We start from the raw sequence: 13,933 nt of genomic DNA, 5'->3' as shown, positions 1-13,933 counted from the left end.
GTGCAGTCTCTAGCATTGCGTATTCTATAACACTCTTGAGCTGGGAGATCGAGAAATACATGTAGAAGATAACTACTTTAACAAGTTTGTGTTTATTTCCTATACTGTCTATTGTCGAGAAATTGCAAATATAGTATTTTTAAGAAAATGAAGAGAAAAGTGGACACCCAACTCTTTTCACATTGAGTGAAAACACTGAATAGGCAGTACAGAGTAACCTGCTCAGTTTGATCTATATATACTTCTGTCATTTTTAATAGATGAAGGTATCTGAAAAAAACATGGATAAAATCAAAACTCCAGAGAATATTCCTCGTTTGTTTGACATGGTGAAAGTACAAGATGAGCAGATTCGACCAGCATTTTATTTTGCTTTGCGTGATACTCTTGTGGCTGATAATTTGGATCAGGCAACCAGAGTGGCATTCCAGAAAGACAAGCGATGGAGAGTAGTAACCTTGCAAGGACAAATCATAGAACAGTCAGGTATGGTTTAATTTTTTCTTTATTCTTTCTTAAGCTATGAATATACAGCCTTGTGCTCTGCATAAGTTATTTTCATCAACATTTGTATGAAGTCTAGACACATCAGGTCTGAAGAACTACACTACTTAAACAGCATAACGGAAGCGAATGCACCATAGCAGTTACATTTAGATCAGAAGAAATTGTTACCTAAACTATTGAGATAATGCCCATAGGTACTGCTTTTGAAAAGTCTTAGTACAGTTACCTGGGCACCAGGAGGTACACAGTCACACTTCTTGTTTGTTATACTTTTAAGACGGTCCTGATTGTGTCATTTTCCTTAGTTTATATATTCTGACTCATGAGTCTTTCACTTTGAGAGTAAATCGCCACTGTGAGCATGACGCCTAGAATACTTCGTCATATTTGCTCATACATTTCCAGATAGAGGGCATATGTCTATGTGTTAAGCAGCACTCTTCATAAGTCTATCAAAAGGTTGGCTGTGTAGCCTGGCAAGCTATAAGAAGCCCTGTGTTTGTAAGATTGTAGGGAAAGGAGTACTGTATTCCCTTAGATTAAAGGCTGTGAAATGGCCACCTGTCCATTTTAAGATTCCAAGAGCTTCCACTATCCATGATGCTGTTCACTGGTAGCTGCAGATTATTTTTTCTTTCAGTTGGATTTTTTACCTTCACTTACGGTGACCAGATTTTTAAAGTAAAACACCGGGACATTTCCTAAAAATAGAAGGACTACAATTTTCCTATCACCTAGCGCACAGAATGAGAGCTTTTCAGGATACAGTTACAGAAGATGCACTAAGAAGATAAATAAAATGATTTTTTTTTAAATCCATTATTGTGCCGTTTAGTTAAATTGCTTTCTGGTAATAGCAGCTAACTATCCCTGCTTTGGAAAACATGAAAATGCACCTCCAACTGTTTTCATTTAACCCCCTCTAAAAACCAGGACTTTAGCTAAATTTCCCAAAATCTGATAGGACTGTCCAGGCAAAAGAGGGACGCCTGCTCACCCCACCCTAACTCAACGTCTTTACCACCTATCTACCAAATTAACCTTTTTTTTTTTTTTTAATTCAATTTTTCTTCTGTCAAAATGCCTATTGTAAAGAAATGGCTCCCTGTTGCAGTTACCCCCCACTTTTTGCCTGATACTGATGCTGACTTGACTGAGAAGTGTGCTGGGACCCTGCTAACCAGGCCCCAGCACCAGTGTTCCTTCACCTAAAATGTACCATTGTATCCACAATTGGCACACCCTGGCATTCAGATAAGTCCCTTGTAACTGGTACTTCTAGTACCAAGGGCCCTGATGCCAAGGAAGGTCTCTAAGGGCTGCAGCATGTCTTATGCCACCCTAGAGACCCCTCACTCAGCACAGACACACTGCTTACAAGCCTGTGTGTGCTAGTGAGAACAAAATGAGTAAGTCGACATGGCACTCCCCTCAGGGTGCCATGCCAGCCTCTCACTGCCTATGCAGTATAGGTAAGACACCCCTCTAGCAGGCCTTACAGCCCTAAGGCAGGGTGCACTATACCATAGGTGAGGGTACCAGTGCATGAGCACTGTGCCCCTACAGTGTCTAAACAAAACCTTAGACATTGTAAGTGCAGGGTAGCCATAAGAGTATATGGTCTGGGAGTCTGTTTTACACGAACTCCACAGCACCATAATGGCTACACTGAAAACTGGGAAGTTTGGTATCAAACTTCTCAGCACAATAAATGCACACTGATGCCAGTGTACATTTTAGTGTAAAATACACCACAGAGGGCACCTTAGAGGTGCCCCCTGAAACTTAACCAACTAGCTGTGTAGGCTGACTGGTTCCAGCAGCCTGCCACACTAGAGACATGTTGCTGGCCCCATGGGGAGAGTGCCTTTGTCACTCTGAGGCCAGTAACAAAGCCTGCACTGGGTGGAGATGCTAACACCTCCCCCAGGCAGGAGCTGTGACACCTGGCGGTGAGCCTCAAAGGCTCACCCCTTTGTCACAGCCCAGCAGGGCACTCCAGCTTAGTGGAGTTGCCCGCCCCCTCCGGCCACGGCCCCCACTTTTGGCGGCAAGGCTGGAGGGAACAAAGAAAGCAACAAGGAGGAGTCACTGGCCAGTCAGGACAGCCCCTAAGGTGTCCTGAGCTGAAGTGACTCTAACTTTTAGAAATCCTCCATCTTGCAGATGGAGGATTCCCCCAATAGGGTTAGGATTGTGACCCCCTCCCCTTGGGAGGAGGCACAAAGAGGGTGTACCCACCCTCAGGGCTAGTAGCCATTGGCTACTAACCCCCCAGACCTAAACACGCCCTTAAATTTAGTATTTAAGGGCTACCCTGAACCCTAGAAAATTAGATTCCTGCAACTACAAGAAGAAGGACTGCCTAGCTGAAAAACCCCTGCAGAGGAAGACCAGAAGACGACAACTGCCTTGGCTCCAGAAACTCACCGGCCTGTCTCCTGCCTTCCAAAGATCCTGCTCCAGCGACGCCTTCCGAAGGGACCAGCGACCTCGACATCCTCTGAGGACTGCCCCTGCTTCAAAAAGACAAGAAACTCCCGAGGACAGCGGACCTGCTCCAAGAAAAGCTGCAACTTTGTTTCCAGCAGCTTTAAAGATCCCTGCAAGCTCCCCGCAAGAAGCGTGAGACTTGCAACACTGCACCCGGCGACCCCGACTCGGCTGGTGGAGATCCAACACCTCAGGAGGGACCCCAGGACTACTCTGATACTGTGAGTACCAAAACCTGTCCCCCCTGAGCCCCCACAGCGCCGCCTGCAGAGGGAATCCCGAGGCTTCCCCTGACCGCGACTCTTTGAATCCAAAGTCCCGACGCCTGGGAGAGACCCTGCACCCGCAGCCCCCAGGACCTGAAGGACCGGACTTTCACTGGAGAAGTGACCCCCAGGAGTCCCTCTCCCTTGCCTAAGTGGAGGTTTCCCCGAGGAATCCCCCCCTTGCCTGCCTGCAGCGCTGAAGAGATCCCGAGATCTCTCATAGACTAACATTGCGAACCCGACGCTTGTTTCTACACTGCACCCGGCCGCCCCCGCGCCGCTGAGGGTGAAATTTCTGTGTGGACTTGTGTCCCCCCCGGTGCCCTACAAAACCCCCCTGGTCTGCCCTCCGAAGACGCGGGTACTTACCTGCAAGCAGACCGGAACCGGGGCACCCCCTTCTCTCCATTCTAGCCTATGTGTTTTGGGCACCACTTTGAACTCTGCACCTGACCGGCCCTGAGCTGCTGGTGTGGTGACTTTGGGGTTGCTCTGAACCCCCCACGGTGGGCTACCTTGGACCACGAACTGAACCCTGTAAGTGTCTTACTTACCTGGTAAAACTAACAAAAACTTACCTCCCCCAGGAACTGTGAAAATTGCACTAAGTGTCCACTTTTAAAACAGCTATTTGTCAATAACTTGAAAAGTATACATGCAATTTTTATGATTTAAAGTTCCTAAAGTACTTACCTGCAATACCTTTCAAATGAGATATTACATGTAGAATTTGAACCTGTGGTTCTTAAAATAAACTAAGAAAAGATATTTTTCTATACAAAACCTATTGGCTGGATTTGTCTCTGAGTGTGTGTACCTCATTTATTGTCTATGTGTATGTACAACAAATGCTTAACACTACTCCTTGGATAAGCCTACTGCTCGACCATACTACCACAAAATAGAGCATTAGTATTATCTATTTTTACCACTATTTTACCTCTAAGGGGAACCCTTGGACTCTGTGCATGCTATTCCTTACTTTGAAATAGCACATACAGAGCCAACTTCCTACATTGGTGGATCAGCGGTGGGGTACAAGACTTTGCATTTGCTGGACTACTCAGCCAATACCTGATCACACGACAAATTCCAAAATTGTCATTAGAAATTGATTTTTGCAATTTGAAAAGTTTTCTAAATTCTTAAAAGACCTGCTAGGGCCTTGTGTTAGATCCTGTTTAGCATTTCTTTTTAGAGTTTAAAAAGTTGTAAAAGTTTGAATTAGATTCTAGAACCAGTTGTAGATTCTTAAAAAGTATTCCAACTTTTAGAAGCAAAATGTCTAGCACAGATGTGACTGTGGTGGAACTCGACACCACACCTTACCTCCATCTTAAGATGAGGGAGCTAAGGTCACTCTGTAAAATAAAGAAAATAACAATGGGCCCCAAACCTACCAAAATACAGCTCCAGGAGCTTTTGGCAGAGTTTGAAAAGGCCAACCCCTCTGAGGGTGGCAACTCAGAGGAAGAGGATAGTGACTTGGAGGAAAATTCCCCCCTACCAGTCCTATCTAGGGAGAACAGGGTCCCTCAAACCCTGACTCCAAAAATAATAGTCAGAGATGCTGGTTCCCTCACAGGAGAGACCAACACCTCTGAAATCACTGAGGATAACTCCAGTGAAGATGACCCCCTGTTAGCCAGGATGGTCAAAAGATTGGCTTTGGAAAAGCAGCTCCTAGCCATAGAAAGGGAAAGAAAAGAGATGGGCCTAGGTCCCATCGATGGTGGCAGCAACTTAAATAGGGTCAGAGATTCTCCTGACATCCTAAAAATCCCCAAAGGGATTGTAACAAAATATGAAGATGGTGATGACATCACCAAATGGTTCACAGCTTTTGAGAGGGCTTGTGTAACCAGAAAAGTAAACAGATCTCACTGGGGTGCTCTCCTTTGGGAAATGTTCACTGGAAAGTGTAGGGATAGACTCCTCACACTCTCTGGAAAAGATGCAGAATCTTATGACCTCATGAAGGGTACCCTGATTGAGGGCTTTGGATTCTCCACTGAGGAGTATAGAATTAGATTCAGGGGGGCTCAAAAATCCTCGAGCCAGACCTGGGTTGATTTTGTAGACTACTCAGTAAAAACACTAGATGGTTGGTTAACTGGAAATGAAGTGTGTGACTATGTTGGGCTTTATAATTTGTTGATGAAAGAACACATTTTAAGTAACTGCTTCAATGAAAAGTTGCATCAGTATCTGGTAGACCTAGGTCCAATTTCTCCCCAAGAATTGGGAAAGAAGGCAGACCACTGGGTCAAGACTAGGGTAACCAAAACTTCCACTGGGGGTGACCAAAAGAAAGGGGTTACAAAAACTCCCCAGGAGAAAGTGGGTAACACTAGAAACCAAGAAAAAGAGTCCTCTGTAGGCCCCCAAAAACCAGAACAGGTGGGTGGGCCCCAGGACACAACCCAAAACAAAGGTGGGTACCAGGGTAAGAACTGGGATGCCACTAAGGCATGGTGCCACAACTGTAAACAGTCTGGGCACCACACCAAGGACACTTCTTGTCCCAAAAACAAACCCCAGAACAAAATTCCTGGGGTAACCAGTGTAGCCATGGGAGATGACTCCTCAGATGAGGAGGTCTTCCTAGCCTTCAACTGGAAACAGGGCCCAACAGGTGAGTTGGAGATTCCAGAGGGAAGCAGACACTTCCACCACCTACTGGTGAATGGAATCCCAACCACTGCCCTGAGAGACACTTGTGCCAGTCACACTATTGTGCATGACAGGCTGGTGCTCTCAAACCAGTACATCCCAGGTGAGACTGCCAGGGTAAGAGTTAGCCTAGACAGGGTCACTAAGAGGCCTGTGGCTTTAGTGCCCATAGAAGTGGGTGGCACTCTTAGCTGGAGAAGGGTAGTAGTCAGTACAGACCTCCCCCTTGATTGTCTCCTTGGAAATGACTACCCAGAGGTTAGTCAGAGCTCAAGAGAGGAACTGGTCCAGTGCCAGTCCTCTCCCAAGGATTCTGGAAGTCCTGCCTCTGCAGTAAATGCAAGCAGGCCCCAGAAGAAGAAGAAAAGAAAACAGAGTAGGAAGGGTGGACAACCTTTAGCCAAGGTTACAGCAAGCCAAGGAGATTCTGCTCCAGTAGGGGAGAACTCCAAAAATGGCCCTGATAAAGTCCAACCTGACCCACAAGAAGTCCTGGCTAGTCAGGCAACTGTTAAACCTGAGTGGGTGGCTCCTCAGCTAACAGAAGAAAGAGTGGAAGAAGGGTGTTTACTACAAGATGTGGTAACCCCCCACTCCAATACAGCAGACAGGCAACCTGAACCCAAAGAAGCCTGTAACTTAGCCCCTTCCCTTTTAGGTGAAGAGCTAAAGGTGTGGTTCTGGGCACTGACAGCTGTCAGTGGCCTCTGCTGGGTGTTAGCCTTTGTGGCTGCACTATCCTTGGCATGGTGGTCAGACCCCATGCCAAATAGCAAGTTAGGCCCCCTGACCCTGTTGGTCATGGTGGGGTTACTCCAGCTCTGGGTAACCTCTTTGGGTAAGCTAGGGATGACCCTGGCTAAGATAAGAGTAGCAGAGGTGGATACCTCTAAACCCAAAATAAAAAGAATGGGTGGAGACATTGAAGAAGCAGACAAGAGGCAATTCAGACTAGGTCCTATCACTGTGGAAGTGGGTCAGTTCCCCAAAGGGAATGACCTGAACAGAAGGATGTAAGGCAGAGTAGGCCCTGCAACTAACCAGCCTATTTCTCCTACTCTTCCTCGCCTGACAGACTAGGAAGACTCTCCCAGCTTGGGCTGAGTCTCCTGGCCTGTGGGCTGGGGGGGGCTTGTGTAAAGAAATGGCTCCCTGTTGCAGTTACCCCCCACTTTTTGCCTGATACTGATGCTGACTTGACTGAGAAGTGTGCTGGGACCCTGCTAACCAGGCCCCAGCACCAGTGTTCCTTCACCTAAAATGTACCATTGTATCCACAATTGGCACACCCTGGCATTCAGATAAGTCCCTTGTAACTGGTACTTCTAGTACCAAGGGCCCTGATGCCAAGGAAGGTCTCTAAGGGCTGCAGCATGTCTTATGCCACCCTAGAGACCCCTCACTCAGCACAGACACACTGCTTACAAGCCTGTGTGTGCTAGTGAGAACAAAATGAGTAAGTCGACATGGCACTCCCCTCAGGGTGCCATGCCAGCCTCTCACTGCCTATGCAGTATAGGTAAGACACCCCTCTAGCAGGCCTTACAGCCCTAAGGCAGGGTGCACTATACCATAGGTGAGGGTACCAGTGCATGAGCACTGTGCCCCTACAGTGTCTAAACAAAACCTTAGACATTGTAAGTGCAGGGTAGCCATAAGAGTATATGGTCTGGGAGTCTGTTTTACACGAACTCCACAGCACCATAATGGCTACACTGAAAACTGGGAAGTTTGGTATCAAACTTCTCAGCACAATAAATGCACACTGATGCCAGTGTACATTTTAGTGTAAAATACACCACAGAGGGCACCTTAGAGGTGCCCCCTGAAACTTAACCAACTAGCTGTGTAGGCTGACTGGTTCCAGCAGCCTGCCACACTAGAGACATGTTGCTGGCCCCATGGGGAGAGTGCCTTTGTCACTCTGAGGCCAGTAACAAAGCCTGCACTGGGTGGAGATGCTAACACCTCCCCCAGGCAGGAGCTGTGACACCTGGCGGTGAGCCTCAAAGGCTCACCCCTTTGTCACAGCCCAGCAGGGCACTCCAGCTTAGTGGAGTTGCCCGCCCCCTCCGGCCACGGCCCCCACTTTTGGCGGCAAGGCTGGAGGGAACAAAGAAAGCAACAAGGAGGAGTCACTGGCCAGTCAGGACAGCCCCTAAGGTGTCCTGAGCTGAAGTGACTCTAACTTTTAGAAATCCTCCATCTTGCAGATGGAGGATTCCCCCAATAGGGTTAGGATTGTGACCCCCTCCCCTTGGGAGGAGGCACAAAGAGGGTGTACCCACCCTCAGGGCTAGTAGCCATTGGCTACTAACCCCCCAGACCTAAACACGCCCTTAAATTTAGTATTTAAGGGCTACCCTGAACCCTAGAAAATTAGATTCCTGCAACTACAAGAAGAAGGACTGCCTAGCTGAAAAACCCCTGCAGAGGAAGACCAGAAGACGACAACTGCCTTGGCTCCAGAAACTCACCGGCCTGTCTCCTGCCTTCCAAAGATCCTGCTCCAGCGACGCCTTCCGAAGGGACCAGCGACCTCGACATCCTCTGAGGACTGCCCCTGCTTCAAAAAGACAAGAAACTCCAGAGGACAGCGGACCTGCTCCAAGAAAAGCTGCAACTTTGTTTCCAGCAGCTTTAAAGATCCCTGCAAGCTCCCCGCAAGAAGCGTGAGACTTGCAACACTGCACCCGGCGACCCCGACTCGGCTGGTGGAGATCCAACACCTCAGGAGGGACCCCAGGACTACTCTGATACTGTGAGTACCAAAACCTGTCCCCCCTGAGCCCCCACAGCGCCGCCTGCAGAGGGAATCCCGAGGCTTCCCCTGACCGCGACTCTTTGAATCCAAAGTCCCGACGCCTGGGAGAGACCCTGCACCCGCAGCCCCCAGGACCTGAAGGACCGGACTTTCACTGGAGAAGTGACCCCCAGGAGTCCCTCTCCCTTGCCTAAGTGGAGGTTTCCCCGAGGAATCCCCCCCTTGCCTGCCTGCAGCGCTGAAGAGATCCCGAGATCTCTCATAGACTAACATTGCGAACCCGACGCTTGTTTCTACACTGCACCCGGCCGCCCCCGCGCCGCTGAGGGTGAAATTTCTGTGTGGACTTGTGTCCCCCCCGGTGCCCTACAAAACCCCCCTGGTCTGCCCTCCGAAGACGCGGGTACTTACCTGCAAGCAGACCGGAACCGGGGCACCCCCTTCTCTCCATTCTAGCCTATGTGTTTTGGGCACCACTTTGAACTCTGCACCTGACCGGCCCTGAGCTGCTGGTGTGGTGACTTTGGGGTTGCTCTGAACCCCCCACGGTGGGCTACCTTGGACCACGAACTGAACCCTGTAAGTGTCTTACTTACCTGGTAAAACTAACAAAAACTTACCTCCCCCAGGAACTGTGAAAATTGCACTAAGTGTCCACTTTTAAAACAGCTATTTGTCAATAACTTGAAAAGTATACATGCAATTTTTATGATTTAAAGTTCCTAAAGTACTTACCTGCAATACCTTTCAAATGAGATATTACATGTAGAATTTGAACCTGTGGTTCTTAAAATAAACTAAGAAAAGATATTTTTCTATACAAAACCTATTGGCTGGATTTGTCTCTGAGTGTGTGTACCTCATTTATTGTCTATGTACAACAAATGCTTAACACTACTCCTTGGATAAGCCTACTGCTCGACCACACTACCACAAAATAGAGCATTAGTATTATCTATTTTTACCACTATTTTACCTCTAAGGGGAACCCTTGGACTCTGTGCATGCTATTCCTTACTTTGAAATAGCACATACAGAGCCAACTTCCTACACCTATGCAAATTGTCCATCTTCTGGCAGGAGAAAAGTATCCATTTACTCACACAAGGTATATAGTTTGAAGTCCTTCCTCACATTCAGTGAAGAAATGTTTACTTTTGCCAGAAAATGTCCAAAAGTACTAAAAATGCATCCTACTGATAGGCAAATTGGGGCATATGCTGGCGGGAGGAGCAGAAAACTGTCTGAAAACCTCTCAAGCCATGCAACTTCGACAGAAAAGGATCCAGCACCTTGCAAAGATCTCCTGCTTTCAGAGAGCACTAGTGAGTAGTTCAAGTAAGCTAGAATCTGATAGACTTCTAGCTACAGATTCCTTACATTTGAATTGTCCCCAGGCGTCAGACTGGTTCTGGAAGATTTTTCATGAGTACGCCTGCGTGCCAGTCAGTGGCGTCGGTCGGCTCAGTCAGTGCCGGAAGTGACTTCCTCTTCACCCATAAACGCACCACCTCGGCATCCTGACATTAGTTTTTCTTTCCTCACCAGCCAGCACTGATCCGAGAGAAGAGCTACCCCTCTCACTTTTTGACTGGCCTGTTTGCAAATTTTTGTTGACGTTTTTGGAGGGTATCCTCCTGATGTGTGAGAAAATTGAGGAAGACTGGTTTTGAGTCCTGTGGTGCCTGTTACCGTGCATTGTTGGTGACTGAACCACACCTGATATGACCATGGTGTTTGTAGCGCAACCATAACTCCAGGTTGTGCTCTGGCTGCCGGAGGCTTTGATAGAGCGGTCCCCGAAACTGCCAGCGGCCTTGCAGGCAACTCTGACTTCTCAGAGGTCTCAGTTCCTAACGAGCTGAAGGTCACTGGATTGTCCCAGGAGTCAAAGTCCTCTTTGTCCCATTCAAAGTTGTCTGGACATTCATGTAAGAGGCACAAAAAACACAAGAAGTTGAAGCATGCTTCGACTTCTCCTTGGCTGACTGAACCAAGAAGGATCAGCATTTAAGGCATGGTTTTTTGGAGCCTACACTGTTTTAGTTGATAACAGGTGTGAACTAAAACCAAAATGCGCGACAGTCTCCTTGTATGCTATAAAGATAAGTCTTTTATTTTATTTTTCTCACCATTGCCAAAGTTTTTAGATAAAATAGTGATGCTTCACATTCTATCATAAGCAATTTATTTATAACTTGTTGAATTTCGTTTTTTGAACCAAATGCAAATGTTGCTCCGCACTTTCAGAACAATGTTGATTGCTTGACAATACAAATAGCTGATGATTAACATTTTAGATATTGGCCCAATGCATTTCGGGTGCACATACCCTTTGTCACGGGCAACAACAAGTTAAGAAAAAGGAGACTGGTAAGAACATCATGATAAACAAGTAAACAATACAAGGAGGATAGCCACAAGAAAAAGACAATTATTCAAGAGGAAGAAGAATGCTTCGTGACACCCTTCCACATAGTAAATAACCAGTTCAAATGACAGAAAACACTTCCGTGTAGACAGACTGTAGGACGCTGCCCAGTGTGTAGTGGACACCTATGGTATTGCAGCTTATACTGGGTGCAAGCAACCTGATTAGATAGTGTTAGTGTCTAGACAGCAGGGGCTCTCTAGGATAGCGGTGGTGAGCAGCCAAGACTTACCTAGAAGGCATGTGAAGCACTTGCAATGGCACAGTAGTCACACAGTAACATATCACACTTGAAAGGAACCACACAGTGTTGCAAAAGTAAAGGTACTTTATTATAAGCACACCAAACTGGACTATCATTGGTATACCTCCCTTTGGAGGTATGAACACGCAAAATGTACACTGATAGGTACTCAGGAAAAGCATAAACTAGCAAGGGCCCTATTAAGGGACCAAACCATACACTAAAAAAAGGAACTTAAAAGGCTGTCCCCCACCAGAGTGTATGGAATAGTTTGATAAGGGCTGTGGAAGAGTGGAACCCCAAAAGCTGAGTACCTAGAAGATTCCCAGTGGCTATGTGCCGAGAGATAAGTTATCTGGTCGTCCCATAGGCTAACGTTGGGATGTTGTGGTTGAAGAAATGCCGAAACCAGACCGGTGGAACCCAAGGGCGAATCCTGGTCTAGGAGGACCTGCAAAAGAAGGGGGCAGAGTCCAGTCCACGTAGGAGTGTCCAGGCGGGGCAGAAGCCAAAACCCACTCTTCTGTAGCTGAAGATCTGGTTCGATGGTGTTGGATGGATGGAGTCCAGCAGCGTGGCCCCGGAGCTTCAGAGAACTCCCTGAAGTCACCTACGAGCTGTCCCTTGACAGATTGCAGACCAGTCAGTGGTCCAGAGCACCACCAACCAGTACAGGTAAATGCTCAAGAGCTGTTAGATATTTTGCAGAGCTGTAGAGGACCAGCAAGGCCCTAGAGTCTCGACCCTTGGAGAGGAGTCTGGGGTGAACCTCAGGATTCAGGAGAGCCTGAGGAAGCAGTTGAAGCCCCCACAAGTAACCCACTGGCAGCATGCACAGTGAGGGACCTGAAGAAGAGTCCCACGGCGCTGGAGCTGCAGTGAGGAGACTGTTCTTGCAGCTGTAGTATGCTGGGGGGGGGGGGTCAGGGCTACTTGGAGCCTGAAGATCCCTTGGAGCAGTAGTCAACAAGCCATGGTTCAACAGTCGGGTGCACAGGGGTTCTGTCCCATTGGCAGAGGCAAGGGCTCACTGTCTCCCACGTTGGACAGAAGGCAGGTGGGACCCAGGGGATCCTTCGGAACCACCACCTGTGTTGGAGAACCTTTGCAGATCCGGAGGACAGAGATCCCACCAGCCAGACGTTGTTTCCTTAGATGCCTTTGGATGCAGGGGAGGGACTCCTTCACTCCAAGGGAGATTCCTTCTTGCTTCCTTGTGCAGTCGAAGTCTTTCTGATCCCAAATGATGCACAGCCTTAGAGTTGTTGCAGAATACTGACGAGAGATGCAGAAGCAATACTGCAAAGAAGTCTTCTCAGGCCAGGCGGTCTTGTCTGGTTCCTGTGTAGCCCAACAGCGGTTCCAGAGGCCAAGAGGAGATGTTTTGCCGAGAGTTCCTGTCAGTCTTGCATGTCAAATCAAAGGACGCTCCCACAAGGGAGTAAGGGAGTTCCTAACTTACCCAAAAAAGGGTTTGCTCACTCTCTGAGGTGACCACCTATCTTGGGGAGGGAGGAGGGGGTCACTGACCTTAGCTACCTGGCCTTTCTAGTACTCCAAAATATTTAATTAGTGAAGATGCTGATTGACGTTCCATATGACCAAAAGGCTGCTATGGTGGAGTACCAACCAGAGCAGAAGGTGTGGGTACTGTCTTGCAGGGCACTCCAGGAAAAATTGAGTGGATGGTACCCTGTCCTTGAGAAGAACGGTGAGGTCACCTGTCTGGATCACCTAGTAGTTTGCAGGAATCCTCAAAGGGTTATCCATTTAAACCGTCTGAAGCCTTAATATGACAGGACTGATGTGGCCATGCTGGATGGTAACTGATGAGGGTCAGAAAGGAGAGTGTGAACCTCTCCCACATTCCTAAAGATGGGTTGTTGGAAGCTGGCGTGGTGTGTACCTAAGGTACTTACACCTTTTACCAGATCCAGGTATCCTCTTTTAATGTAGTGTAGGCAGTGTCTAGAAGCAAGGCTCTCTAGAGGTAGCTGTGGATGAGCAGCCAAGGCTTATCTAGGAGGCATGCAAAGCTCATGCAATACCACTGTAGTCACACTTAGTACTTAAACACATAAAAGAAAACAGTGTTATTAAAATAAAGGTACTTTATTTTAATGAGACAATTACCAAAAAAGTACTAGAGGCAACCCTCCAATAGGAGGTAAACAGCACACTAGACATGTACGCTATTAATCAGAACTAGGCATAGAAAGCAATAGAAAACAGTGCAAATAGCAATAGGCAATAGGGACCCTTCAGGGAGCCCAAACCGTATACTCAAAAAAAATGAAATGCGAATGCAGGACCCCCACCTAGGTAAGTGGAGCGTGTAGAGGGGAGCTGGGGGAACTAGGAAACCCAAAGGTAAGTACCACAGTGCCCCCCAGCGACCAGGAAGAAAGGAGTAAGTTACCGGATTTTCCCCCAATCCACCCAAAAGGACTGAAAGAAAGAAAATGCAACACCCAGACAAGACTGCAAGAAACCAGCGGTGGATTCCTGATGAGGAAGACCTGTGAAAGAAGGGGACTAAGTCTAGAAGTGTCCAG

At 47.7% G+C, this 13,933-nt stretch overlaps 1 protein-coding gene across 1 annotated transcript in view; it reads left to right on the top strand.

The window, feature by feature from the left end:
* SMC4 (structural maintenance of chromosomes 4) overlaps nucleotides 1-13,933 on the top strand; it is a 451,201-nt gene that overhangs the window by 162,320 nt on the left and 274,948 nt on the right. Inside the window, exon 14 of the mRNA XM_069213253.1 lies at nucleotides 261-486. Within this exon, the coding sequence (XP_069069354.1) occupies nucleotides 261-486 (226 nt within the window). The remainder of the gene's footprint in view (nucleotides 1-260; nucleotides 487-13,933) is intronic.

This window comes from Pleurodeles waltl, chromosome 11 (assembly GCF_031143425.1).
Source record: "Pleurodeles waltl isolate 20211129_DDA chromosome 11, aPleWal1.hap1.20221129, whole genome shotgun sequence".
In the NCBI taxonomy this organism is placed as follows: Eukaryota; Metazoa; Chordata; class Amphibia; order Caudata; family Salamandridae; genus Pleurodeles; species Pleurodeles waltl.
The sequence above is the reverse complement of the archived record's forward strand: the minus strand, read 5'-3'. Positions and strand labels throughout refer to the sequence as shown.